Below are 27,600 nucleotides of genomic sequence, written 5' to 3'. Positions count from 1 at the left end.
ATTACTACATATTTCAGTGAAATGCTGACTTGATGAATTTGATTCAGCAGTTTATTCACTCATGTTTCATACTGGAGTCCTAATATCAAGCAGATACATACTCCTTCTGATTTCTCTCTTTCTCTCTCTCTGTTACCATTTATTTCAAGTGACTTTAAATACTTCTACTGAGTTATAACAAACATATTTCAGTGAAAACAAAAAAAAATCAAATTAAAATGTCCCCTCTATGTCTGCTATGGCATTGTCTAGTACTTCTGTATTAAATTTTAGCTTCTATCTCCTCACAATTTCAGTATAGAATTTTATGTGTACAGATCATATCTGCCCTCTATGTCTCTGCTGCTTCTTTTTCAGTCCTTTAATCATTTAACTTTAATAATTTAGCACACACGTGCATGTGTAAACCCACTGTTGTTTTATGTAACAACTTATTGGATACTAACTTTTATTAACTTTCTCAGATATTCATTATGAAAGTAGCATTCATAGTAGCACACACAGACACACACACACACACACACACACACACACACACACACACACACACACACACACACACACACACACACACATGCATGCATAAGTGCCTGTTATCTGTGTGTGTGCATGTGTGTGTGATTGTGTTTCTAGGACCATGATTCTTAGGTTTTCATTATAAATGTAGTCTTTTAGGAAAGGATGAACCAAGAGACAGGAATGGAAGCAAGGCTGAGACTTATCCACAGTACTGTCCATATTAATACAAGTCCTGTTATTGGGGTAGAGTTACAATTTCCTGCACTGCCGTCAAGTCCTGTATAAATTAAAAAAAGAAAAAGTTATGTTTGTGAATTTCAAATTTATAGACATTATGCAGTTCTTATAAATATTAAGTACAATCACCACCTTTATTTTTACATAAGTTTATTCATTTTCTTACTAAATAACATATTTAGCAAGAACTTCAGTATGACAGATATTTATATTTGAAATGATAACATCATTAATGCAGTACTGAAACCTGGCAGTTGCTAAAATTTACGAGATGGGAAGAGAATGAGGCTAACAGCACAACATAAAATGAAATAACTTGAGTGAGTAGGACTTTTCACACATGTATGGTACCGGTCTAACACTTACTCAGACTAAATGATTTTCTAGTAGTCTTCAAAGATGGAGTACTACAAATATGTGGCATTGGTCCAAGCACTCAAACTAAATTAATTTTCTAGTTATCTACAAAGATGCAGTAGCACAAACAAAGTAAGCAGCTACTTTGCTTGCAGAACAGTCCTGCTTTTGATATCCTGCCATTTAGTCTGGGCTTGTTTACATTGGTAAAGGCCGAGGTCAAGCCTTCACAGCTGCATGCACTTTCTTATTGCTGCATGACTTACTGGGAACAGGATGACAGCTGAGATAATTAGAAATATTTTAATTAGATTATTTAATTCAAACATGATACGAAATGATATATAAAAGTACTTTATGAACTAAGGCTCATAGTTATGTTAATAATATCCTGAAACAATAACCGCCAGAAACTATAGCTTTCCTGCATGCTATACAGTGGATATAAAAAGTGTACATATGCCTGTTAAAATGCCATGTTTTTGTGATATAAAAAAATGAGATCACAATAAATAATTTCAAAACTTTTCCCACCTTTAATGTGACCTATAACTTGTACAATTCAATTGAAAAACAAATAAACCTGTTGGGGAAAAAATATAAAAACTAAAAAATGTACAATAAGCTGGTTGCAAGTGTGCACACCCTTCAACTAATACTTTGTTGAAGCACCTTTTGATTTAATTACAGCATTCAGTCTTCTTGGGTACACACCTGTCATCAATTAAAGAGACTCTGATTAACCTCAAATAAAGTTCAACTGTCCTAGTAGGATTTTCCTGACATTTACTCAGTTGCCTGCTACAGCAAAAGCCATGGTTCGCAGAGAGCTTACAAATCATCAAATGGATCTCATTGTTGAAAGGTATCAATCAGGAGAAGGGTACAAAACAATTTCCACAGCACTGGATATACCATGAACACAGTGAAGACAGTCAGCAAAAAGTGGAGAAAATATGGGACAACAGTGACGTTGCAAAGAACTGGACGTCCATCCAAAATTGATAAAAAGAAAAGACAAAAACTGGTCATGGAGGCTGCAGAGAGACCTACAGCAACACTGACAGAGCTGCAGGAATTTCTGGCAAGTACTGGTTGTGTACTACATGTGACAACAATCGGCTGTATTCTCCATATGTCTGGCCTATGGGGTAGGGTTTCAAGATGGAAGCCTTTTCTTAAACAAAAAAATATCCAAGCCTGGCAAAAATTTGCAAAACATTACATCAAGTCTCCCAATAGCATGTGGGAAAATGTGTTATGGTTTAATGAGACCAAGGTTGAACTTTTTGGACAATTCCAAAAGGGATGTTTGGCTTAAAAACAACACTTCGCATCACCAAAAGAATACCATCCCCACGGTGAAGCATGGTGGTGGCAGTATCGTGCTTTGGGTTGCTTTTTTTCAGCTGGAACTGGGGCTGTAGACATGGTGGAGAGAATTATGAACAGTTCTAAATACCAGTCACTTTTGGCCCAAAACCTTCAGGCATCTGCTAGAAAGCTGAAGATGAAGAGGAATTTCACCTTTCAACACAACAATGACCCCAAGCATATATCCAAATCAACAAAAGAATGGCTTCACCAGAAGAAAATTAAAGTTTTGGAATGGCCCAGCCAGAGCCCAGATCTAAATCCAATAGAAAATCTGTAGGGTGAACTGAAGAGGGCTGTGCACAAGAGATGCCCTTAGAATTTGACAGATTTGGAATGCTTTTGCAAGGTAGAGTGGGCAAATATTGTCAAGACAAGATGTGCCATGCTGATAGACTCTTACCCAAGAAGACTGTATGTTGTAATTAAATCAAAAGGTGCTCAACAAAGTATTAGTTTAAGGGGGTGCACACGTATGCAACCAGCTTATTGTACGTTTTTTATTTTTTATATTTTCCCCTAATACATCTGTTTGTTTTTCAATTGAATTGTACAGGTTATAGGTCACATTAAAGATGGGAAAAGTTTTGAAATTATTTATTGTGGTCTTTTATATCACAAAAACCTGGCATTTTAATGGGGGTGTGTACACTTTTTATATCAGCTGCAAGTCATAGCAGCTTACTTTAGTTAAATTATAGTTCCATTCTAAAGGAGAAAAAAAGTGAAGTTAGTGGAGGTTTATGGTGCTACCTATTAACATTTAAAAGCTCTGTATGAAAATGTTCCAATCAGGAATCTGTGAGACCCTAAACTGTCATAAATCACCATCAGCAGCTTATTGCCCTGCCTTCCTCGTGTACAAATTAACATATTTGGCTTCTGAGATATTGAAGAGGTTAATGGTAGAGTCCAGAACTACAGACATGAGCTTGTGACTGCTAGCAGGGTAGGAACACAGTACATGACTTCATAATTTTGTTGGCATATTATCCAGTAAAAGGGTAAAATAAAATAAATGTCCTTTGTATTTCATGAAAGAAATTAAGTGCACTGATGAAATTACAGTATTTGACCATGAAATGGAGCATACACTATAAAGTCTTTCTAGAGCAATATGACAAATATTACAAAAAGTAATAAATTAACACTTATGTACGTGTAGCAATAAAGCTCAGAATAAAAAGCAGATCTCTGTATCAATAACAATGTAACTGTAAGAGGGTGGTTAAAAAGGGAAAGTAAAACTTCTCAAAGACTGGTACCAGTTTACTTGTACTTTGTTAGATTGTAGCATTATTGAGACATGATGTATCAAATTAACACTGGCTCCCACAGGGTCCAAAATTCCCATTGCTGTATATAGTGCAGTGCAGAAATAATAAAACTGGCATGATGCCAAGTATAAGCAACGAAACAGTATGTTCATATATTTATAACCTATGAAACTCAGTATGGCTGTAACAAAAAGTATAAGTCTATGGAATATATGCCTTTGTCGTGGTACAAATCAAACTGCAATGAGCTTTTAAAGTCAAACTAGTATGAGAAAGCATGTCTTTAGATTTGCAATAGATTTTAGAAATATATGACATCATGAAACACCGGAATGTAAAGTGACAATTTCTTAAATGTCTATAAGCAAAACAAATGGAAAAATTCTAAAATATTAGCACTTCTGTCAGAATGCAATCTGAATTTGTTAATAAAAGTTTTCACATATACAAACTGTTGCAGCATACATAACTGTGAAAGCATTCAGTTTTATATAGGTTGCTAGACTCATGGTCAGATGGTAGCCAGCAAAGAGCAGTATAAAAAAAACACTGTAACACTGTGGTTTCACACCTTATATGGTTAGTTGCTATGCTTTGCTCTCAGTCTGACCCTTTTTCAAAGAAAGTGGCAGTTAATATTTTATTACCTTAGGTGAAGTACAGATCTTGTCAGAAATGTCTGTCTGCTGCTCAAGAGATGGCCAGTTTAAATTATGTCAAACAAACTGGAGTAACAAAGGCAGTAAAGAAAATTAGGGAGAAACTCAAAAATGCTAACCCTGCCCAATAAAAATAGATTTATGCTTTCAGATGTGCAAGATAAAAAAAAAATAAAGAACATAATATTGTGTTCCTGAAGATGTCTTTCTGACTACTTAATGCCTATGCATATTTATAATGATTGTAAGTGAAACAAAGCCTGAAAATTTGAAATAAAGTTCTTAAAGAAAGCAGTAACATTTCAGAGCAGCAAACAAAGTGAGACAGAGCTGACTTCATATCACATATTAAAAGTTAGGCATAACTGCAGGACTCTCAAATATCCAGCTATAATCAGTCAGCTTATAGTAAAATCACTAAAATGTACATCAAACTATCTCTGATAAATCAGTGAATACAGAGTTTATACAGTGATGGTATAACGTAGAAAAACCTATGATGCAAAACTTCATATATTACTAGAGTCTCTGTATGGAAGATAGTTTTGTAGGATAGTTATGAGTTAGCTATATGACATAGCAGTAGCTACTTTTTTTGTGTGTGTGTGTAAAAAAAAACAGGTAACAAAAATGGGTGCATGTAGAACAGAAGTTAAAGCTATGAGCTTCTAAAAAGCTGTTTACTGTAGTCTAAGGTTTGATTCCATCAGCCACCATTTGCCTTCTATGTGACTCCTGAACAAGTTTACTTAAGAAGATAGTATTTCCAAGTTGAGTCTGAAATAAAGTTCATGTGGATTAGTGCTGTATAATAAATAAATAAATAGGCATGCAAAATGTAGTGTGCTGTTCAGCCCCACTGTATCCAGCAATGAAATGAAAGGTTTGAAAGGGTAGGGTGGGAGTTGAATAAGCCTGTAAGAATAAATCATAGAATCATAGAACTTACAAGGCAACTGAGCCATGTGGCCAGTTACACCTTGCCAGTACCCACCCTTAGACATTACCTCCTTTTTCAAGGAGCAATAGGCCAGGCATACCAGGCGTAAATTTATGAACAGTGATATAATCGTCTAAGTCCTTCTTAAAGGAAAATGGTGTTTCACATTGCTTGTTCTGGAGATCACATTTGTTCCAGAGAAGGGTCGGTCATTGCATGATAAAGCTGTCTTCCCATCGTGATTTCTTCATCGCTGAAGCAGGTTCAGATCTTTGATTCTTGTGTTCACTGGACTGTTTGATTTGTGAGAAATATGATGTCTTTGTCTGCTGGACCAAAATGGCCTGAAAGGCAAGGCACAGATCACCCCTAAGGAGTGTATATAACACTGAATACAGGAACAAGAACTCCAACCTTTCTGGGTAGCTCAGGTCCTTTACACCCATGATCTTTATTCTCAGGACCATTTGGGGTCTTTCCATCTGTTTGGGTAAGGACTTCTTTGGAGCAAGAGGAAATACCCTCTGCTACCAACCATGTCAAACAGAAGGATTTCTTGACCACTGTTGCAACATGATGATCAAAAGAAAGGGAGTTAGATATCCATCTTCAATGGTCTCTCACAACATCTTTGTTTTGTAGGGGTTGTTTTCCATACTATAAGCTGGGTGGACAGTTTGTTTGCCATATGCAATAATGTTGCATTTTTTAACATTTAGTTTTAGCTAATTTTCAGAGCACTGACTAAAATATGTGTAAGATTACATTGCAGCTTCTACATATCAGAAGGGGATTTGAGCATAACACCTAGTCTATAATCAAATGCAAATGTGATTAACCAATGTTTCCCCTTTCTGATTCCAAGATCAGAGAAATATATGCTGAATAGCAGATGTCCTAATATGTATCCCTAGGTTACCCCACTGGTTATCTAAATGCTCTCTGAAGGATGCATCTGCCACCCTTACAGTGTGAGTTCTATCCCTCAGCCAATTAGCTTTCTAACTAACCACATAGGGATTGGTTTGGAGCAGATATAGCATGTTGATAATGTTGGCATGTGGTATGCCAGGCATGAAATACCTTAGCAAGGTATACTATATGATGTAGAAAGGACCAGCACTAAAGTAAACCTTCACTGAGACAACCAAGAGTCAAAACTGAAGCAAACTTCCAGTGAAAGGAAACACCTGACACACAGAAATAAAATCCAAACAGACTTTAATAAATCCAAATCACAAGGTCACAAAGTTTTCTGACTTGCGTCCTTCTTCAGTGTGTAAAGAAAGAGATTTTTCAGCCTCATTTAAATACAATCAGTGTAAAATCACATGACATATCTCATTAACTAGAAATTTCTTCTTAAAGGTATAGCCTTACAAATCTAGAGTACTGATATATAACATAAAGAATACATAATATAACATAAAAATACAAAATACATATACAGATAAAAAAATCTAAAAATTCATTCTAGCTATTTTCTTATAACCATTTGTTTCTTTTTCAATTGTGGTTTAAGACTTGAATTAGCATTAACTCCAGGTTTAATATTTCCCAGAAGTAGTGTTATCCATTCATACTCTCTCATCTCTAGAGCATTATTAATATCACAAAGATGGAGCCACAACAGACCCCAGGAACTATCACCCTATAAGCCTGACTAGCTTGGTCTGCAAGGCTATGGAGCACATCATCATGGAACTCATTAACAGAGACATTGAGAACCTCCAAACACTGGACCCTACCCAGTTTGGCTTTGTTAAGGGCAGATCATGCCTCCTAAACCTTGTGGACTTCTTTGAGACAGTTACCAAGGCTATAGATGAGGGAAAGGTGGTACACACAGCCTACCTAGACCTCACAAAGACCTTTGACACCATTTCCCATTCTGGTATTATAGACAAGCTCACCAGCCTGAACATAAACCCCTACGTCACAAGATGGGTTGCCAAATGGCTCATGGACAGAACCCACATGGTGAGAGTTGCGGGAGCTAGGTCCGACTCTAAACCGGTTACAAGTGGCATTCCCCAGGGCTCAGTCCTGGGACCCCTCCTGTTCAGCATATACTTCTCAGAGGTACAGGCAAGAACAGGAAGACTATGGCTGACCAGGTTCACAGATGACTGAAAACTAGGGGCTATAATTGACTCTTCGGCTGACACAGACATTCTCCAAAAGGGTCTCACTGAGACAGATACCTGGTGTCAAAATCATGGCCTCAAGCTAAATGCCAAAAAGTGCACAGTCATCCCCTTTGGAAAAACAAAGTACCCGCAAACTACCAGATAGGTGGTAGTCCCCTAAATACGGAAGACGTAATAAGGGATCTGGGGACCCAAGTAGATAGTAATCTCACCTTTGATAATCGCATTGCCAAAGTGGTTAGAAAATCCTTCTACGTGGCCCACCTAATCACAAAAGGGTTCACATCCAGATCAAAAGAGGTCATTGTGCCCCTCTACTCATTACTCATCAGACCCATCATAGAGTACAACGCCCCATTTGGGATGTACCTTACAAGACACCTGCAACAGCTGGAAAGACCACAGACGTACCTCACCAAGAGGATCACTTGCCTCAAACAGATGCCCTATGCAGCTCGACTGAAGAAACTCCAGCTGTACTCAGATGCATACCACCTACTCAGAGGTGATCTCTGCCTGACATACAAGGCTATGTCCGACCCAGAATTGATGGACATGCTCCACCTAAAGAAAACCTTATCCCCTCGAGCCACACACTCTAGGGATCTAAACCTCACCACAACAATAAATAGGATGTGCTGGAGGGATAGATTCCTATCCCAGAGACTTCCCATGCTTTGGAACAAGATTCCAATCTACAGTAGGAAGAGCTCCTCGCTAACACTATTCAAAAGAAACCTTGATGAGTGGATGGGAAACAGAAAGTTTACCCCGGGGATCACTTCAGTGGCAATGCTGGACAGAGGCACAGGGAACTAATCTAAGGGGGCAGCAAAAGCCAACACATTCTGGCTAGGCTTATAAATGCCTTCAGGCAGATAGCCTAGTACCTACCTATGAACCTATGAACTACCTCTAATCTTAGGATATATAGCATTTATAGCACGGAATGTAAATCTATGCTTAGAGCTAGCATCTTCAAATGCTTTGCTACTATATTTGTGTTCACCTTCCTCCTGATGTCTGATTTATGCTCAATAATGCTATCTTGCTATCTTTCAACCTACGTGTGGACTTACCTACATAAAATGAAGTACATTCTACACAGGTAGCAAGGTAGTGATTTGGTTTTATTAAAGCATGTATGGATTTTACTTCTACATGTAAGGTATACTTTATGGACAGCATGACCTCTTTCCATGGGTTTCATTACCTTCTCAAGAAACTCATTGGATTTATTTGACAGGATCTACCCTTGACAAAGCCAAACTGCTGGAGGTCAAGTCTTATAAAGTGTTTTATATCATAACTTATCAAGTCTGTTATGACCCATTCCATGGCCTTACAAACAAGGCTTATCTGGTTGATGTGTCTGTAATTCCTGGGGTCCATGTTGGGACTGCCCTTATAAATTGGAATCACTACTGCTGTGTGTGAAATCTCATGGACAAAGCTGGTGGATAACTTCAGGCCGAACAGCTGTAGGAGCTGGTCTACCACCACGTGTGTAGTGCTGTTCAGTGGGCAGCCTGGTATATTATCAGGTCCCATACAGGGTGCATTTTTCATTTTATTAAGTACTTTTACCAAGTGTTCTTTTGTGATAATAGGGAGTTTAAGGACCTTTTTTACATATGGGCGTTTTACAGCTGTTTCTGGAATGATATTTGCACTGAATTTATTTGCAGTCTCCACTTGATCAAAGTAGGCAGCGCTATTATCTATCAATCACAGTTTACTATCATACTTTCAAAAATAAAAAAAAAAAAGTGTACTTATTAGCGAAGTGTTTCACTGAAAGTACACAATTCCGAATGTTCCTAATATCGGAAAACAGCTGTTAATGTCGAAAATGTTGCTTATGACATTTTCGACACTTAACAGCAATCCCACCCTTCCCTTAACTCCATAACTAGCTAGCCTAAAATCACGTTTATGCAGGGGGGCAAGCCCCCCCTGCCCCCCCCCCACACCCCCCAACTTAATATTCCAACTCCGAGATCTTACTAAAGTGAGGAAAGGGATGTATTTCCCCAAGCGCACTGTACCGCGATCCCTTTACATGAGTGAACATTATAATTGCGAATGCACAGTCCATTCGCAATTATACCGTTTGCTCACATAACCTGACAAAATATGAAGTATTTGAACATCTGTTGTTCGAATACTTCATAGCCATGCAATTGTACGTCGGAATATTAATGGTAAGCCATCAATTACAGCACTCTTGGGTGTTATTTCATAACTTCCTGACATAAGTAAAGAAAGCTCTGTAATTATCCTTAGCTTTTAATGCCAGTCTAAGTTCATGGGATGCTTTTGATTCCCAGACAGTAGTTTTCAATGCATTCTATACCCTTTAGACGTTGATCTTGATTTGTGGTTCTTTAGTTTTGCTCTATATTCGAATGTTTTTTTTCTTTCTTTGTATTATTTATTTATGCAAGTAGCCCATCAGGCTTGCTCTTACCCTTCCCATTTGTTTACATATTGTAGGGACTAATTGGCTTATACAGTTTTCTGGGGGTATAGAATATATCTGCATACTAACTAGCTGTGCCAACATTTTGAAGGGTACAGTTATATTTGAACTTCATCATAAAATTGTTGGGTGTTTGTATGTTTGAACTCTCTGAAATCTGTGATCTTTATTTCTGCTCGTTCAGGGATTTTGAATGAGTAGGTTACCAACTTGAATGGGAAGACTACAAAAGTGGGTTAGTGCATATAAACACAAAATTTGTAATGAGCAGGTGAAGAACATTTTGCCCTACAGTGAGCTCATTCACAATTTGATCCAGGAAACTTTTATTTATGAAATCAAGAATTTTGGTGGTATAGCTTACATTTGAGGCATAGGTCTTGAAGTTTATCAATGGATAGTTAAAGTCCCCAGGGATGATGGAGTTTTTATGTATTCAAAGTTCATCTAATGCATTTAAGAGACTGACATGACTTTCAGGGGTCATCAAGGGGGTCCTGTATCATGCTATGATCTGACAGTTGGTTTATTTAGAGTGAGCTGAATCTCAAGTTTTGTCTGTTGGTCTCTGGGAATCTGCCTTGAGGTAAGGTGGTCTTTAACAAATATGGGCACTCTAGCACAGTTTCCACTGGGTCTAAAAACATGTGAGGCCCAAAACCTTGGTATAAAGGGGTGCTTTCTGCACTTTTAAACTAGGTTTCAGTAATTATACACACAAGAATGTGATTGCTTCAAATGCAGGAGTATTTCAAGGTAAGGTAATTTGTTATTTAGACTCCTAGGACTGATTTGCATCATATTGGAATAGTCCAAAGCTTTATTTGTGTTGTTTTGCTTCATTTTTAAGCTGGAAGACACATTAGCTGGGCTCTGCAAAAAACGGCACTATGATTGAGCCAAGGCTTTAATTAATGTGTGGAATCCCTAGAATGAGAGGTGCAGACCATCTTTGGCAATCAAGTTGAGCCATGCAACATTTCATCTCATGCTAGTACATACTGGGTGTCCTTCAAATGACACCAATTATTCAATGAATTGCTGATTTCAATCGTCTTTCTCTTGTACTGCTGCATCATTCATGATGAAAGTAGTATTTTGCTCAATACCAGAGTCTTGCCTTTGTGAAATGCAAGGGCAGTGTGAAATTTCTCTCTGCATACACCCTAGGGTTTTGCATGTCAGGTCATTTACAACCTCATAGACCACCACCATATCATAGTTATACTTGCTCATCTTGGAGATCTTTAGGGCCCTTAAGATGTCAAACATCTTGGCATCTGAGGATGACACACCATCATCCTTTTCTTTTTTTCTTGTGAGAGTATTGTCCATGTGTCTTACTATGGAGTTGCCAATCCCCAGTATATTTTTATGAGCAGAGAATTTAAGCATACTTGGTTTGGGGCACATGTTTTTCCCATTAACTATTGGTTTTGGATGTCTTAGTATGTACTGTGTTTTTTAATTTTCACTGAGATCTAGTTTTGTTAAGCCTTGGAGGCTTAGGCAATGACTTTTTTATAGCCTCAAGATAAGATAATTTTCAATGTATTTATATGGAATGTTGTGGAAGTGTGTGTTGCTCACAAACTGTTTTTATTTTTTTTCAGAATGTGATACTGCCACCTTACTTAAATATATTCATCTCTCACAGGTACTTTGGGATAAGTAGCAGTTCACTGTACCTGAGCACCAGGTAGCTGCTACACTACCTGAGTATACCAAGTACTAATGGGCTGGTAACCAAGGAAAACAAGCTGGCTGACCTTTCATTTAGTTCCATAGTGTAGAAAATTAGGGACAGAAGACCATCAGCCTTGGAGTAATGTGGTCTTTAACAAATATGGGCACTCAAGCACAGTTTCCACTGGGCCTAAAGATATGTTAGCCCTTACCAGGTATTTAGTTTCTTCCTTTTTTGTTAAATTCGTATGAGTACAGGATATTATAACTATTGGAGGTACTGTACTAAGGGAGAAACAGCTTGCAGTAACTTAACTTGGCCCTAAATAAGAGGCAGCCCCTTTAGCACAGCCTGCTAATGGGTATGGCTCTGACTAGGCATGCCAGGGGGTAAGACTTCGATCAATGTGTCTACATCTGTTGGGTGCAGGTTTGCACAGTGCTGCATAATGTGCAGCTTAGTGCAATACAGCTGTAGAATTGACCTGATTAAATTATGAACAGAAAAGGTAAAAACTGGATAAACCTTGTTATGCAACATCTTACTTCACTGTCTTATGAGAGTCTTCTATCAATCAAGAAAAGTAACACCCTTGAATCAGCAAGGCCAATACCAATACCGGGACAGAAAATTATAATTTATTTTGCACAGTTTAGTTATCCTGTCACCAACTTGGCAAAATGCATTCCAAAGGAGATGCTGTGTGCACATTGAAAGCAAAGATGATAAGTTGCTGTTCCAAAATAATGGACTGATAAAATGGTTCAAAAATGGCACAGTGGTTAGCACTGTCACCTCACAACCTGAAGTTTGCTGTTTCTATTCTCAGGTGAGGTGCCTTCTGTATGGAGTCTGCATGCCATCCCTCCATTCATGTGGGTTTCCTCCAGGTGCTCCAGTTTCCTCCCACATTCCAAAGACATGCATCTGGAGCATTTATCCCAGGGCATCTGCTGAAAATGGGCTCTGTTTGATTCGGACTTTCCCGATAAACAAATGTAAAATATAAATAAATAAAATGCATATGTCAGCATTTCGGATCTTGGAAGTTCTTGAGAGTATTTTACTTCAGAAGATATATATCAAGATATTGCACGAGTTTTTTTTTTTAATAGTGGTGGCAAAAGAAAGTTTAGATGAGCTTTAGATATAATGACATGGCAGTATATACACACTGTTTTTTTTTTTCTAAATATAACTTTATTTAGTACCTTTTCCACAGAATGTTGTACCCTTCCTTTTTAAGATAATGGTCTTTGCATGTGTTTGTTGTATGATTTCATTAATAGCACTAATTAACAAAATATTTATGCTGGACCTAAAATCAATAATTCCATGCTGAAGGGAAGAATCCGGAATGAGTGGAAAATGAGGAAGTTTAGGGCTGCTGTTGTAAAGTTTAGAACAACATGTTGCAAAGAAACATAAGCTCTAGTAATAATTACTTTAGTCTCCTGTCGCTTACTGCCAGTGTTTGTCAGTGATTGCATGACTTAGTGGAGAGAACCGATGCTACGTGGGAAATGACCACATGAGACTCTAGACTACACAGAACGTGGGACTGAATGCTAATGAATGTGACACAGCACAATGGAAAGGCAAAGTGCTGCATATCTTTCAAATAATGGCACTCTCTGTCCTAGGTTTTCATTGTCCTGTTATAGAGAGGAGGTTGAATATCACTGCACTGTTAGTTACACTGTTATATGATGATCTTTAAAATTAATAAATAATGTTGCCCTGATAACCATATATGTCCCAAAACTCCATTTCAGCTTTTTCTTTATTTATATGGCCCCACTGGTACATGATATAGAGTTGCTATGCTACTTACAACCTGCTAAATGCACTGTGAGTGTGACGTGCTACTTACCCACAAGCACCCAGGCTACCTATGACCTCACAGTGATGTCAATATTGACTTATATATTTGATACCAGTAAGCATATGTATACCCCCAATGGAAGACATAAGGTGGTACTGATAATGACTAGAGGAAATACAGCCAAGATATCAGAGAAACTCCACAGCTGTTTATCAGGACTTGCTGTGGAATGTTTAACACCCACCTAAACTACCAGTAATTCTGGCAGATGAGAACACAGATTCACAGCTCTAGTGAAGAGAAATGTGAAATAAGTGCAACACCTCCATCATGTTTCTCAGCTGTATCAGTACTGGGATATGAATCCAAACATATGGTCTGGGGATACACACTGCAGCCTGTTGATCTTCCCATTATTAACAGTGACTGTTCATCTTGTTGAACTGCAAACACTGGTAAGAAGACAGCAAAACCTCAGAACATCTTGTCAATTAATGCAAAGATGCAACCCATAATGGACACTACATTTGTCCTCTCTCTCTGGACAATCCAATCAAAACTTTTTCATAAAATAAAAGATGATTTAGTAGTCAACAATGTTATTTACCTGTTGTGCTTACCACCTGCAGTACAGTACTGTTCTGACTCCTGACAACCTCTCCGCTAATGTAGCCTTCACAAATGTACTCTCCGGTATCTGAAAGGCTGAGGTTTTTGATCTGTACTGATGTTTCTGTGATGTTGTTGGCATCTCTGTGGGATACGATGGCCTGGGTCCTTCCCTTGTAAACTAGAATGTTTTCAGACACTTCCAGGCTATTAGGCATTTTCAGAAGAGAGATTCTGGTATAAGAGCACTGCGGCGAAGGATAGCAGTAGCAGGAAATACTGGCTGTGTCTCTTTCAATGGCTGTGATGTACAAAGGATGCTGGTAGATTACAGCATCTTTAGATGAAGCCTCTGTATTAAGATATAAACACGCACACGATATTGCATAATTTGCTTTATTTTTAATATGCATTTTTTTTCGGAACATTTTCATGACTTTAAAACAATTCAGTGTGTAACAAAGTGGCAATAACAGAATGGGGATTTGTATTAAGTTATTACCATAAGATCATAGGAAGTTACTAGGCTAATGGCCCTAGGGCCCTTACAAGGCTAGCCAAGTTCTACCCTTATTTCCATGATCAGCCTCTATTGCCACTGTTTATACTCTTCATTTACACTTATTTAAACTATGCAAATCCAAAAACACCAACAAACTTGTTGTGTCTTTCGGCTTTTCCCAGTTAGGGGTCGCCACAGCGGAACTCTGGTCCGCTAATGATTGGCAGTTGATTTTACATGCTGAGTTACCAGCCCTAACGCACAACCTTCAACGAAGGTACGCCCATGCACGCATGTCTCCATGCAGAACACGCTCTAGCTGAGAGTCGAACCATTCAGCGTCTTACTGTGAGGCAACAACTCTACCGCAGCACCACTACCGCGGATCAAAAACACCAACAAACTAAAAAAACAAAAAACAACAAAGGCAAGGGTATACTCCAAAACAACTTTATAAATCAATAAAGGTAAGCTCTTTCGAACACTTCCAATACGTGAACTTCTTCAGGTCTGAAGAAGTTCACTTATTTAAACTAACAATGACACAATCAAAAGCAAAAAAATGAGAGAGATAATGACAAATTTCATTTTTTCATATTTTATTTGCATATTTTTATAAAACATTTGCTCATGTATAAATCTAAGTCAGAGTTAAATATATATATATATATTTATGAAAGAAGGCAGAAAATAATTACTATCATAAATTGTCTTTAGGCACAACATTTTCTAGTTAAGCATATGCTAGATAGTTTAGTTGTAAGTTAGGAAAGCATTTTAAGAAATAAACATTATGAGAAGCACAATCATTTCCATAAAGCTACTGAAAGCAAAATGTCAAGATTTTTTCTTATTACACCATCAAAATCTCGAGATATTATTTACCGTTTGCAATCCAGACATACATTTTATTTTAGGTGGTGAAACACTTTTTATTAGGTTGAGTAACACCAGTAAATCAAATATGCACATACACAACTAGATTTGAAAAAATGTAACCTTTATGTCATGAAAAAATACAATATCACCAAAGAAAACCAGCTTCGCAGGTGCAGATAGAAGCTATGCTTTAGGTACTTTGCATCCATGTTTGCTTATTTATTCTGGATAGCCTCCATAGACATGATACACAATCTGTAGGTCTAGCACAAAGAAAAATAACGGAAAAGTCCATAAATGATTGGACTTTGGGGTAGCACAGCAGTAGAAAACATATATTGAAGTACAACAGGGCAGTTGGTGATACACAGAATAGATGCAAATGAACAACACTGCAGGTGCATTTAACTGCCTGGGATTATATGTGATATTCCTGACTGGTTGTGGTGAGGTTACAGTTCTTCTCATGTGGTAGCTGTAAGTAAAAAAGTACTACTGTAATAATACAAGAGCTACATGTACAAGCCATTCCTGAAGCACACACACATGAACATACATAAATACAAACACACTCACACACATACACACACACACACACACATGCACACTCACATGAACATACGTACAATTACACAAACACGCAGATGAACATACATACATCCACATGCATATGCATACACACACACACACACACACACACACACACACACACACACACACACACACACACACACATGAATATAGATACACCCACACAAATATATATATATATATATATATATATATATATATATATATATATATGCACACACACATGTATGAATGTATGCATGTATAGTAAAACATTGGTAAAACATTTGCACACCACTTAGTTCCTCAGTTCAGCTCTCAGCTGAAGTGCCTTATGTGTGGAATCTCCATGTTTTCTGTGGGACTGCATTTTTGCCAGGTGCACTGGCTTCATTCCATATGCAAAAGACATACACCATAGATGAATTGTTTTCCTCCAAATTGCCATAGGTACATATGCATTGTAGAAGTGAGTGAGTATGTACATCCTGTGATGGCTTGGTACCCCTTTCAAGACTAGTTAATTTGCTTTGTCTTTGGTGAATGTCAGGATAGGCTTTCACTTTCCTTCAAACCTGAAAGGATTGAGTGGGAAGTGGAGAAGGAATTAATGAAGATAGACAGACAGAGATAGGAAGATAAATAGACAGACAGAGATAGGAAGATAAATAGATATATGCATATGGGGGAAAGGGGGCAGAGAGGCACACATGGCTGCAAACACATGTGAACATACAAAATGTAGCAGCACTCCTGAATGAACCAAAGCCCTCCTCTCTATAAATTGTAGGTACTGGATAAATAGTTGCTCCACTAGCATGCAAGAGTGGGTTTTAGCTCCCACTCTGTTACCCAATATGAATATGTAATATAGGAGGACAGTGATTCACTGAGTACAAAGTACTAATGTGATTCAAATACTGGGGGGTAGATTACACAAGAAAGAATAATGAACCTAAAACAGTTTCTAGATATTCTAAATAATTACATTGCCCCACCCTCCATGTCATTTGCAACACAGAATGCACACAGTCACATAGACATGCAGACACTTGCCCACACAATTATATTAAATGTTCTTCATTTTCTGTCACGCTTGAGAAACATGTCTTATTAATCTGTGTTAGTAGGTCCAAAATAAAATGGCATATTGTAACTGCCACTTCAGTTAATTTTGCTTCCTGAGTTATTTTTATTCCATTTCATTTACTTTTTATGCCCACTAAACAGCCATGTTTAGCAAATGTAAACCATATTTCATTTTTTTTTCGTCAGTCCATGTTTCACAGCTTCATTTATTAAAAGATGTAGTCGGGACTTTTTTAAACTAAAGTTGGCTTTTACAGTGGGGAGCAAACTGAAACACTTATGGAAATTATTGCACTTAATTCAAGGTGGAGGTGCATATGGTGCCAGTGTGCCTGCTCCTGAAATTCAGTACTTTGTTTTCAATGTTCTCTCTTTTTTTTTTTTGTCAACATTCTCAACTCCACTCTAGCTTCACAAGTAATAGGAAACAGGCAGTGTATGGTATCACTTTGAAGCAAGGATAGACTATAAGACAAAAGTACAGCAATAAATTAGACCAAGGAATGTCTCTCAAATTAGACTGAAGAATGCCTCTCTGTCAGTATTCTGGCATAGTATCTTTATGTATTACTATACCTTCACTTCCCTAAAACATTTGAAAGTATTAGAATACATATTTATGCTCTAACGACTGTGGTGGTGGTGCTGCAGTAGCGTTGTCACCTCACACTAAAACGTCCTTTTCGATTCTCGACTAGAGCGTCTTCTGTGTGGAGACATGCATGAATGGACGTACCTTCAGTTGTGCATCAGGGCTGGCAACTCGGCACGTAAAAATCTACTGCCAGTCATTAGCAGACCGGAGTTCCGCTGTGGCGACCCCTAACCGGGAAAAAGCCGAAAGACACAACAACAAGAATACATATTTATGCTCTCAAGAATATCAAGCCTTGCAAACTCTAAGTAAGCTGTTCTACAGCAAATGGCAGTCATGAGCAACTTGGCCTACATTGTATTTATTTGTTGCTGATTTTTATTTACTGTGTTTTTTCCTGACTTGCAGAATATATTTGCTTCTATAGTATATGCTCTGAGCTATCTATCCATCTACATTTAAATAAAGGCAGCAGCATTACCAATCGATCCACAACCCCTTTTTCCTTTTTAGGCACATGAAGTTGAGGTGTTACTTCAACAGTGACAATCATCTAAAGCCAAGGTTTATACCACAGGGTGGCTGGTCCTGTAGGGTTGCCACCTGTCCCACTTTGTGAAGGACAATCTCTCTTTGGCCAGTTGTGTCCTGCAAAACAATTGTAAAAATGGCAAATGTCCTCAGATTTTAGGACAAAGTTATTTCCTATATTTATGTAATATTTGCATAAAACAGTTATTCTGTATCTGAAACACCTAAATGTTATAAGAAACAGAATATGCAACTAAAATGCTACAAGAATAAGCTTTCATTTAGGCAAATAAGTGAAGTATTGTCCTTTGTACTGGCCGTGGGTATGTTTTGGCCTGCAAAATCTGACTTTTGTTCCAAAAATGTCCCAGTTTGGGCATTTGAAAAGGCACAACCTTTTGGTCCTGCCGTGGCCATGTTTGTTTAAATATTCAGAACTAGGATGTTATTCCCTTGACAATTATGTTACATTCTGCAGATGGAAAGTTGGAAACGAGATCATTTTTAGGTGAACATTTGGCTGTTTCTGGATTATACCAACGTAAATTTACTAATTCCATTTTCTCCCTGGGGGAAAAGCTGTTGTTGTTGCGTCTTTCGGCTTTTACCGGTTAGGGGTCGCCACAGCGGAACTCCGATCCGCTAATGATTGGCAGTAGAGTTTTACGTGCCGAGTTGCCGGCCCTGACGCACAACCTTCAATGAAGGCACGCCCATTCACGCATATCTCCACATAGAAGACATTCTAGCAGAGAATCGAACAGGACAACGTCTTACTGTGAGGCGACAACGCTACCGCAGCACCACCAAAAGCTACAGAAGTGAAATCATGCCATTTCCACTGAATCCTCGCATAGGAACTGACCACCCTTCACTTTATCAGTTTTAATGCGGCTGTTAACACAGTAGCTATTCAACAGAGGTTGTTCTATAAGATTTTAGGTTAGAATGATAAAAATCGACACGAGACTCTGTATTCTATATCTTAATATCACATTTATAAATCCGAAATTGGATGCCACTTAAATTAATACACGGAACGTGTTTTTTTCACCATTATTTGTCTCCAGAAGTAAACTAAATGTAGAAAAATCCAACTTTATGGCCAGTGGAGAATAAACGTAACTCAAGGGGCAATAATTTATAAATAATTCCGAGCAGTTAATTGCCAGGGGAGCTTCTCATTTTTTACTTCGTATCTAATGTCTTACAAACAAATGTCTGGAAGCTGCATACACTTCCACCCACAAAACATTTAAAAATAACCTAACTGGATAACAGAGAAGATAAAAAAAGATCTAAACAGATGGCCAGAGCTATCCAGCCACATCCCCTTTTCCCATTTTTGCACATGGGGTCGATGTGTCACTTCAAAAGTGACAGTCATCTTGAGCCAAGGTTTGCAGCGTCTGGTGGCCAGACCTGTAGGTGGAGTTGCTCCACACCACACACTCGCATGCACACTAACACCTTTGTCCAGTTTAGAGTCCAGTCCACCTACGGGATGTATTTGGAATGTGGGAAGAAACCGGGACACCCAGAAGAAACCCACGCGAAGACGAAGAGGACGTGCAGACTCCACACAGAAGGCACACCGGTGAAGAATCCAACTGGGGAACCTTTTGCTGTGAGGAGACAACGCTACCCGCCGTGGCACTGTGCTGCCTGTCCGATAAAAATGAATACATTTTTATCTTTATTATAAATAATGACATCTCGAAAATTCCACAATATAGACTTACCGGGCTCTACTTGCCAATGATCTGCTGTGATCAGTGTAACCCCGTTAAAGAATATATATGACACACACATTATCTATCAGAATACACCACACAGATGTAGTCTAGAAAACTGAAATGTCTGAATTTTGAAGGAAGTATAAAACTGCTACACCAAACCTATATTATAAAGAGTGCAAATTCGGGAAACTGCTCAAGGTGTCAGAGTACAGAGAAAAGTTTGGTGCCGGTAGTCCGACACTGGTAAACTCGTTGCTATCTCGTATCAAAGCTCACAATTGTCAACCCCAAAACAACCCCAGTCTTACTTGGAAATTGATGCAAAGGAACAGAAATGTCCATATCGTTGACACTCGTTACTGATGACACGGGGCAACTAATGAGACTGCTACATACAGAAAAGCGGGGTTTGAATAACTCTCGACTGTACAGATTTCCGCAGGATGTCCAGATTGTTGGCTCATATTTTGGCCTGTTCCTCTTTTTTTCCTGGCTAATCACTGGGATGATCTCAGGATTGTAATCACTAAATCATGACATACATTTGAGTTTCAAGCTTCATATCCTTCAGAAAATGTATATTAAAACAAATCGTGTTACTCTAGCAACTTTCTATGTTTATAAGAGCAATATTTAAAATATGTTCCTACTTGTACCCCCATTTTGTCAAGCTTTGTCCAGATTTTTTGCATTAAGAGGTTGAGAGGTATCGGTCTGCCCCTATGTAGTAATTCTAAAACAACGTATAACGTTTAATAATACCATGCTTAGATTAGGATGGTTTGCCAAGATCAAAGACAGAACTATGCACGAATTCAAAGTAAAGAGAAAATAAGAGACATGTCAGAACTAACTGAAAAGTTGGGACCCAAGAGAATTAGATTCATCATTGATTGGTCAGAATGAAATAGCTACTTCTGAATTCCTAAAGGAGACCCCCAAACAAAAAGGAAATGTGAAAATTATGATCGAATGGTGCAAGCCTGCCAGCTGAAAAAAAGATAAATTAATTATGTTGTTACATATTTTAGATGTCATCTGGTAATTTCCCGGACAAATGCACAAATTAGAAGTTAAACTTATTTTAAGGGGATAGAGAACAAAACTTTAAATATATACATTATACAACATTTCAGTACACATACTTTATGATTAGCCAGAACTGTTACTAATCACCAGGGAAACTAGTTTCATTCTTTTATACCGGTCTCATCATATAGGGCTACATAGTACCTCAGTGATTGCTAGCATACCGCCTAGGACTGCACCAAGTTCAGGGTAATATAGGAATAACGCTTAATGAAACTCACTAATTTGGATAAAGCTATCCACTCTCAGACTCACGGCTGAATTCGTCTCCTGAATATTAAACCAGAGAAGAGCGCATCACCAAACTCCGTTACACTTACACGGCTCTCGCCTGCTTCATCTTGCTTTAACTTACAAAGAATGGAAGCGCTTTTAACACTCATACTGAAGTCTCTTAAGGCATCCATTACATTTCCAAAATACTTTAAAAAGCATACGAATGTTTAGAGCAAATTTGGGAAAGCATTTTCCTTAGATTGCATTATACATCTGCAATATGTTTCAGTATTTTACCACAGCTTGTCTACTTAAAGGTGCTTGAAGCTAAATGTATTGCTTAGCACGTTAGTACCTGTTGAGATTGTAATACAAGTGAGCTACTAAGTGCTTGTCTTTCGGCTTTTTCCCGGTAAGGGGTCGCCACAGCGGAACTACAACTTCAATACAGTTGATTTATTTAAAAAAAATAACTTTGCCCAAGCATTAACCCCATCCAAGAAAATTTGTCTGATGCCCACCTGCATACTTCTCAATCATAACACAAGAAATTTGGACAAAGCCTAAAATAATGGGAGGCAAAGACCCTAAGCTAGGAACAGATCTTCAAGCTCTTATAAACTTAAGAGCGTGTTAAAATAGCTGGATTTTTGCTTGCGTGCATTTTTCTGAATGATATGACGTCTAAAACTCAAATGTATGTCATTGTTTAATGATTTCAGTCCTCAGTGATCTGCCAGAAAAACACACATTTTATGAGAAACTGACCAAAGCCATGAGACAAAAAATCTGGACATTCTGTGAAATCTGGACAGTTGACAGGTATGGCTGCATTTAGTACAATTTACCTGTGGGCCGTCTTAGCTAAATACAAGAATAAGCTCTCTTATTTTAATGCCTGAACGCAAAACATCGTCATTCAGAATTATACGAAGCAATCAGGAGTCTGTATCTTACAAAGGGGGAAACTGACAGAGTTGTTAAAAATGCAGATTGTATTTATTTTTTCAAATGAAACACTCTACTAATGAATTCATACAGGAAGCAACCCTTACTTGTACGCATCTCTAACAAGTGCCAAACCCTCAATAAAGGTTATATGCAATTGTAGCACAACAACAGAGCTGCCATGAAGTCATCGCTTGGTTAATATATGCTGATTTTCTCTTTAGTTTCTGATAGCACAAGAGCTGATCTATAAACGGAGAGTGATGAGATTACTGTTATGCCTACTGCGTGTGGATCCTCTTTTCCCCGATAAACTAGTCAAAAAGCTACTACCATGTCAGCAAAATGCCAGCCTGAAAGGCTATTCTGCTGAGTTACTGTTTCAAGTGACCCACATGGTACAAACTACCGGTCAGTGTGTGCGTGCGTGCGTGCGCGAATCTGTGTATATATGTGGGAGCCCTTTACATATGTGCCTGTCACTACCGTCCTATCATGAACAAAATCGAGTTATTTCACAAAAAACAGTGTCCTGAATGCAGAACTGCATATGACAGAATAAAGAACAAGAGTTAATGCAGACATATGCTAAAATTCATCTGTGCACAAAACATGAGAGTAATTATTTATTCTGTTCCCTACCTATAATTTCCAAGATGGTTCCGTTGCCAAAGCGTTTCTCAGAGTTATGGATTTCCACTTCGCAGTAGTAATGCCCAGCATCAGATTTCCTCACTTGACGGATTTGAAGGGAAGCGTTTTTCTGGTAGATAAAGGACGTGGAGTCGGTCAGCACAAGGCGTCCTTCGTACTCAGGATATTGTGCAGATATGTGTTGTCCAGATGGCGATCCTTTCCTCCAAGAAGCCTGCCCAACTTTGGGAACATGGTAAGTGTGGAAAAGGCAGTTCAGGATTACATCGGTTCCCTCAGCCGCCAGGATCCGTCCAGGGTACTGAAACACCGTAAGATTCCCTGCAGAGGAAGCTATGGGGGACACACACACACACAGGGGATAGTTGAAAAGAACCAAAAGTCTGAATACATTGCTGCAACCACTACTTAGTGCTGCTACCAATGAAATATGAAAAACATACCAAACTTCAGAGAACAGGAGTAGAACAACTCAACAGAAGGCAGCATACACGGATAATACTAGTCAACTAAGCAGTATCAATTCTGAAATGTCTGAGTCTGTTAAATATTTGGTAATTTAGCTATCAAAGTGTAAAGGAACCTTTTTTTTTCAAGAAAATCATTTGAAAGATCATATACATTCAGCTAAGGTTTACTAAGCTCATCAGGATTACATTTGTTCACTTACACAATCCGTCTGTATATCCTTCTTTTTTCCCCACTTGATGCTATGATTTATTATACATTCAAATGTTGATTAGGCTGCTTCACTTATACAATCAAATAATTAAAACTCATTTATCATATAGGATCTAAAATTCGTCGATTTCATCCTTTATCTGAATGGCTATATTCGAGCCTGTGTCCGTCGTGTGACAATTATTACATTTCTCTCTTTTGCCTCTCATTTCCAAAAAGTACCCTCCATTAAGAGTGCAGGCTAGAGGGGAACCAGTTTTGCTAAGATATTTGAACAGGTAATAGACACACGATGGAAGGACAGTTACTGTCACGCGTTTCTTATCTTGATCTCTATAGGGAATGCAACACTCTTTGACTTAAGACAAAAGCTACCCAACTGAAGATATGAACTGCCAATCTTTGAACAGTGCAGTTGATAAAGCACTAATTAATCAACGGGGCACAAGTTAGGGTGAGGAGTTCCCAGCGGGGCACAACAACTTAGGGTGAGGAGTTCCCAGCCTGTTCTCTTGGCAGTTCCCGATGGACTCTATACTAAAGCTGCTTCCTTTTAAAAGTATTTGTATCAGACTTAAAATTGTGAAATGTGCTGTGAATAACCAAATATACCTAAGAATCCAAACTGAATAATATAATTATTTCAATAAAATACGATGCAGTTTTCTATATGGTCTACAAAAACTACATAAGTACTTGTAATGCCGTCAGCTTTAGTATCACTAAATGACCATACATACATACAAGTATTTCAGGCCGGGCTAATGATGCTCTTTTAGTCTGTTTTTATGAGAATGTGCATTTTGGTATATTAAGTGTGTACATTGTTCTTAAAATATTTAAACTAGTGCTTGTCTTAACGTAATTTGGTAGTCTCTTCCATGCATCAGCTAATGTCTCAGAAAGCCAATGAGCACATTTCTCATTCTTTTATTATCTTCTACATAGGTTATCTGGTTATTCTATTACCTTTTTAATAACTACAAACATTCCCAGAGGTGGTTGTCTCTAAATGCCCCATACACCCGAATAGGGTCTCTTCTTAAATATCTATATGAGACACGGTAGACGTTCAGATATTTTAGTCTTTAATAGCTTAAATTTTCACATCCATGGATGTCCTTGATGCATTTCTGCTGAACTCTTGCCAGTTTACTCATGCTTGTTTTCTTCTAAGGTTTTCCATATTGTTATACCATACTGTAGTTTGGGTCTAATGTAACTTAAAAAATATAATTTCATATTTTCTGATTTCCTAGCCTTTATAAAATGTTTTCTAATCATATCAATCAATTCGTTAATAATAGCTATAAAACCATATGCTGTATAAAAGCTTAAAGCTGGATCTACCCATATAACTAGGTCCATGTTCAGTCTATGTTGTCTCACACGTCTCATATGCTTAGTTTTTGGTCTATTTATTACCACACTAGTATACTGTAGGATACTTGTCAGGCAGCAGTTAAAACATGCTTTATGCCTGCAAAATAAATTGTGAAGTCATTGCAGAAAACACAATCATAAAACATCTAAGAGCAAAAGGAGGAAATAGTAAAGACACGCAGATTCTCTAGCCCTCCTAATTCTAAAGTAAAGGCATGTGCAATAACTCCAGATCATTATAATACTTAATACACCAGTGCTCCCATCCATTATTAAATGCAACAGTGCTTTCCTTAGGCATCTAACAAACAATCCATTGCTAGAAACATCACAGAACTGCAAACACTAAGTATTTGGAAAGGCTTCCAGAATTATTATTTCTTAATATTTTTTAAGGGTGACTTTCTGGTCTAACGGGCGATGTCGTGTCTAGCTCTTTTTGAGAGTTAATGCAAGGAGCTTACTGCAGAGATAGGAGCACTAGGTCAGCCGGGGAGCCTATTACTAACACACACACACACACACACACACACACACACACACACACACACACACACACACACCTATTTAAATTCTCCATTTAAATGCTACTGGGATTTCGAACAATAGTGGGATAATGGAACAAACTTCCTTAACCAACAGCAAAGCAGCACATTACGTAATTTAGTTACTTATTATTAAGCTTGACAATTGCACCTATAAACCTCGTCACATTAATGCAGTTTATGCATACATAGCATGACCAAATGCTTGCTCTTGCATTAACATTTTTAAGTGCTAAATTTTGTAGGTCACAAACAAAAAACTTACCAACATACACTTCTAGGATTAAAAGGCCGAAAACAGATAGGAGAAAACCTGTCTGTCTCATTGTTTGCAATAGAGTATCTTTCAAAAGACTTCACTTTAGGGGATTATGTTGCTCTGTCCCTGCTGGCCATTTGAGGTTCATTAGAGTGAGATAACCCCCACCCCACAGCTGTATGTACTAACAGAGGTGAGAAGGACTGAATGACATCCTGGTTTGTCTAATCTCAGATGACACGCAGACTTGCCCAATTTAACGGTCACAGAGACTGACAGGTTTTATTTCACATCTTTAAATGTCTCGTGAGTCTAAGATTCTGATTGCTTAGGTATTTCTGGTAAGACATAATTTGTAACGATGCATCTGCAAGGGCTTTACACATGAAAATCCGCTTGTGCTACCAGCACCTTATGCTTGTGTTTCCTGTTAGATGACAGATTAAGTTCAAGGACAAGGACTTTTTGTATCAGCCATCTAGCCTCGCTTAAATTCTGATTTGTCTGTATTTGGGTATTAATAGAAGTGATAACTGATCTCTCTCTGCTCACTGATGGGCTGTGTTTACCATTTTATCATTTCAGAAAATTGTGCAGATTATCTACGCTTTCTAAATATGCACAGGGTTACCATACCTCTCAACTGTCCACGTTCGCCTCATATTTTTGGCCTGATCCCTCATAAAAAATGTAGTTTTCCTTCCAAATCACAGAGTACTGAAGTCATTAAATAATGACAGACGCTTGAGTTTCAGAAAACGCATGCTAAAACGAAACTTGTTATTCTAGCAACTTTTAAATCAATAAGAATACTATTTAAAATATTTCTCTGATTGTTCTTTGTCCTCCCCTTATTCTGGATTTGTCCACATTTCTTGTCTCAAAAGCTTGAGAATTCTGAGGGTTACTACATGCCCTACTTTTTACAGGGCAGTGTTGATTGTGCATTTATGTCTGCATGGTAAAGCATGAAAAATGACAAATGTCACATTTTATCAGAAAACAATATTTTCTAGCATCGTTGTAAAGGTCGCAGAAAATGATAATTTTATACGTGAAATGCGTTAATATGATATAAAAACAACAGAGAAACAAAATGTCTTCAACAATAAACCTTTGCTTCGGTCATGAAGCTGAAATAAGACTTTTGCATTGGCTGGGGTATGGCTTACCCTGCAGAATTTCAATTCAGCGCCAAATATCACACTTTTGGCACCTAAAAAGGTGGCAAAATGAAGAAACCGAGAGTGTTCTACTGTATTAGGTTAAGGTACTGCAAGCAGTAACAACATAACTGCATCTCCAGACTGAAAATCTTTATTATTCTTTACTCTCCCATTCAAGTCTGCCTTGTAGCAACTTTTTTGTGTCCTTCCAGTTCACCCTCATTGCTCTTTATTTCATCCAGAACTTTTTTGGGCCTGGCTTCATTTATTAAGTGACTTACCAGCTAATAATGGGCAATATTAGAAAGTGCAAGGATTTATTAACACACTGACACTAAGGCTACTAATTCACGATGCCCCGCAGTAGAGAAATTAATCACTGTTCATCACTTATTATTCATATTTTCATAAATGAAACCTCTACATGTTATTGAGGGGTGTGGTGTGATATGCCATGGTGGGAAACAGGAAATTTCATCTTCAATGCCCATTTATATAATATTATACCTGATATACTGTTAGTTATTAGTAATTATACAATGACTGGCCGCTAACATCGTAAAACGAGCACGCTGATTAAACAGCCCAACCAACGGGCCTCCAGTCGCTTGGACTTTTTTCCGTTGATATATTCTTTA

The 27,600-nt window shown here is 38.0% G+C and overlaps 1 protein-coding gene across 1 annotated transcript; it reads right to left on the bottom strand.

Annotated features, from left to right (window-relative positions):
* Positions 1-598: 598 nt before the first annotated feature.
* Positions 599-26,051, bottom strand: LOC122810895. Its single transcript, XM_044082436.1, has 4 exons — positions 25,803-26,051; positions 22,917-23,261; positions 14,115-14,468; positions 599-796 (listed from the first exon to the last, which is right to left on the bottom strand). Exons 1-4 carry the CDS (start codon positions 25,861-25,863, stop codon positions 672-674), a joined length of 885 nt encoding a protein of 294 aa, XP_043938371.1. The 5' UTR covers positions 25,864-26,051; the 3' UTR covers positions 599-671.
* Between the last annotated feature and the right edge of the window lie 1,549 nt (positions 26,052-27,600).

This window comes from Protopterus annectens, chromosome 9.part0, assembly GCF_019279795.1.
Source record: "Protopterus annectens isolate FY-2018-M chromosome 9.part0, PAN1.0, whole genome shotgun sequence".
NCBI lineage: Eukaryota > Metazoa > Chordata > Ceratodontiformes > Protopteridae > Protopterus > Protopterus annectens.
The sequence above is the reverse complement of the archived record's forward strand: the minus strand, read 5'-3'. Positions and strand labels throughout refer to the sequence as shown.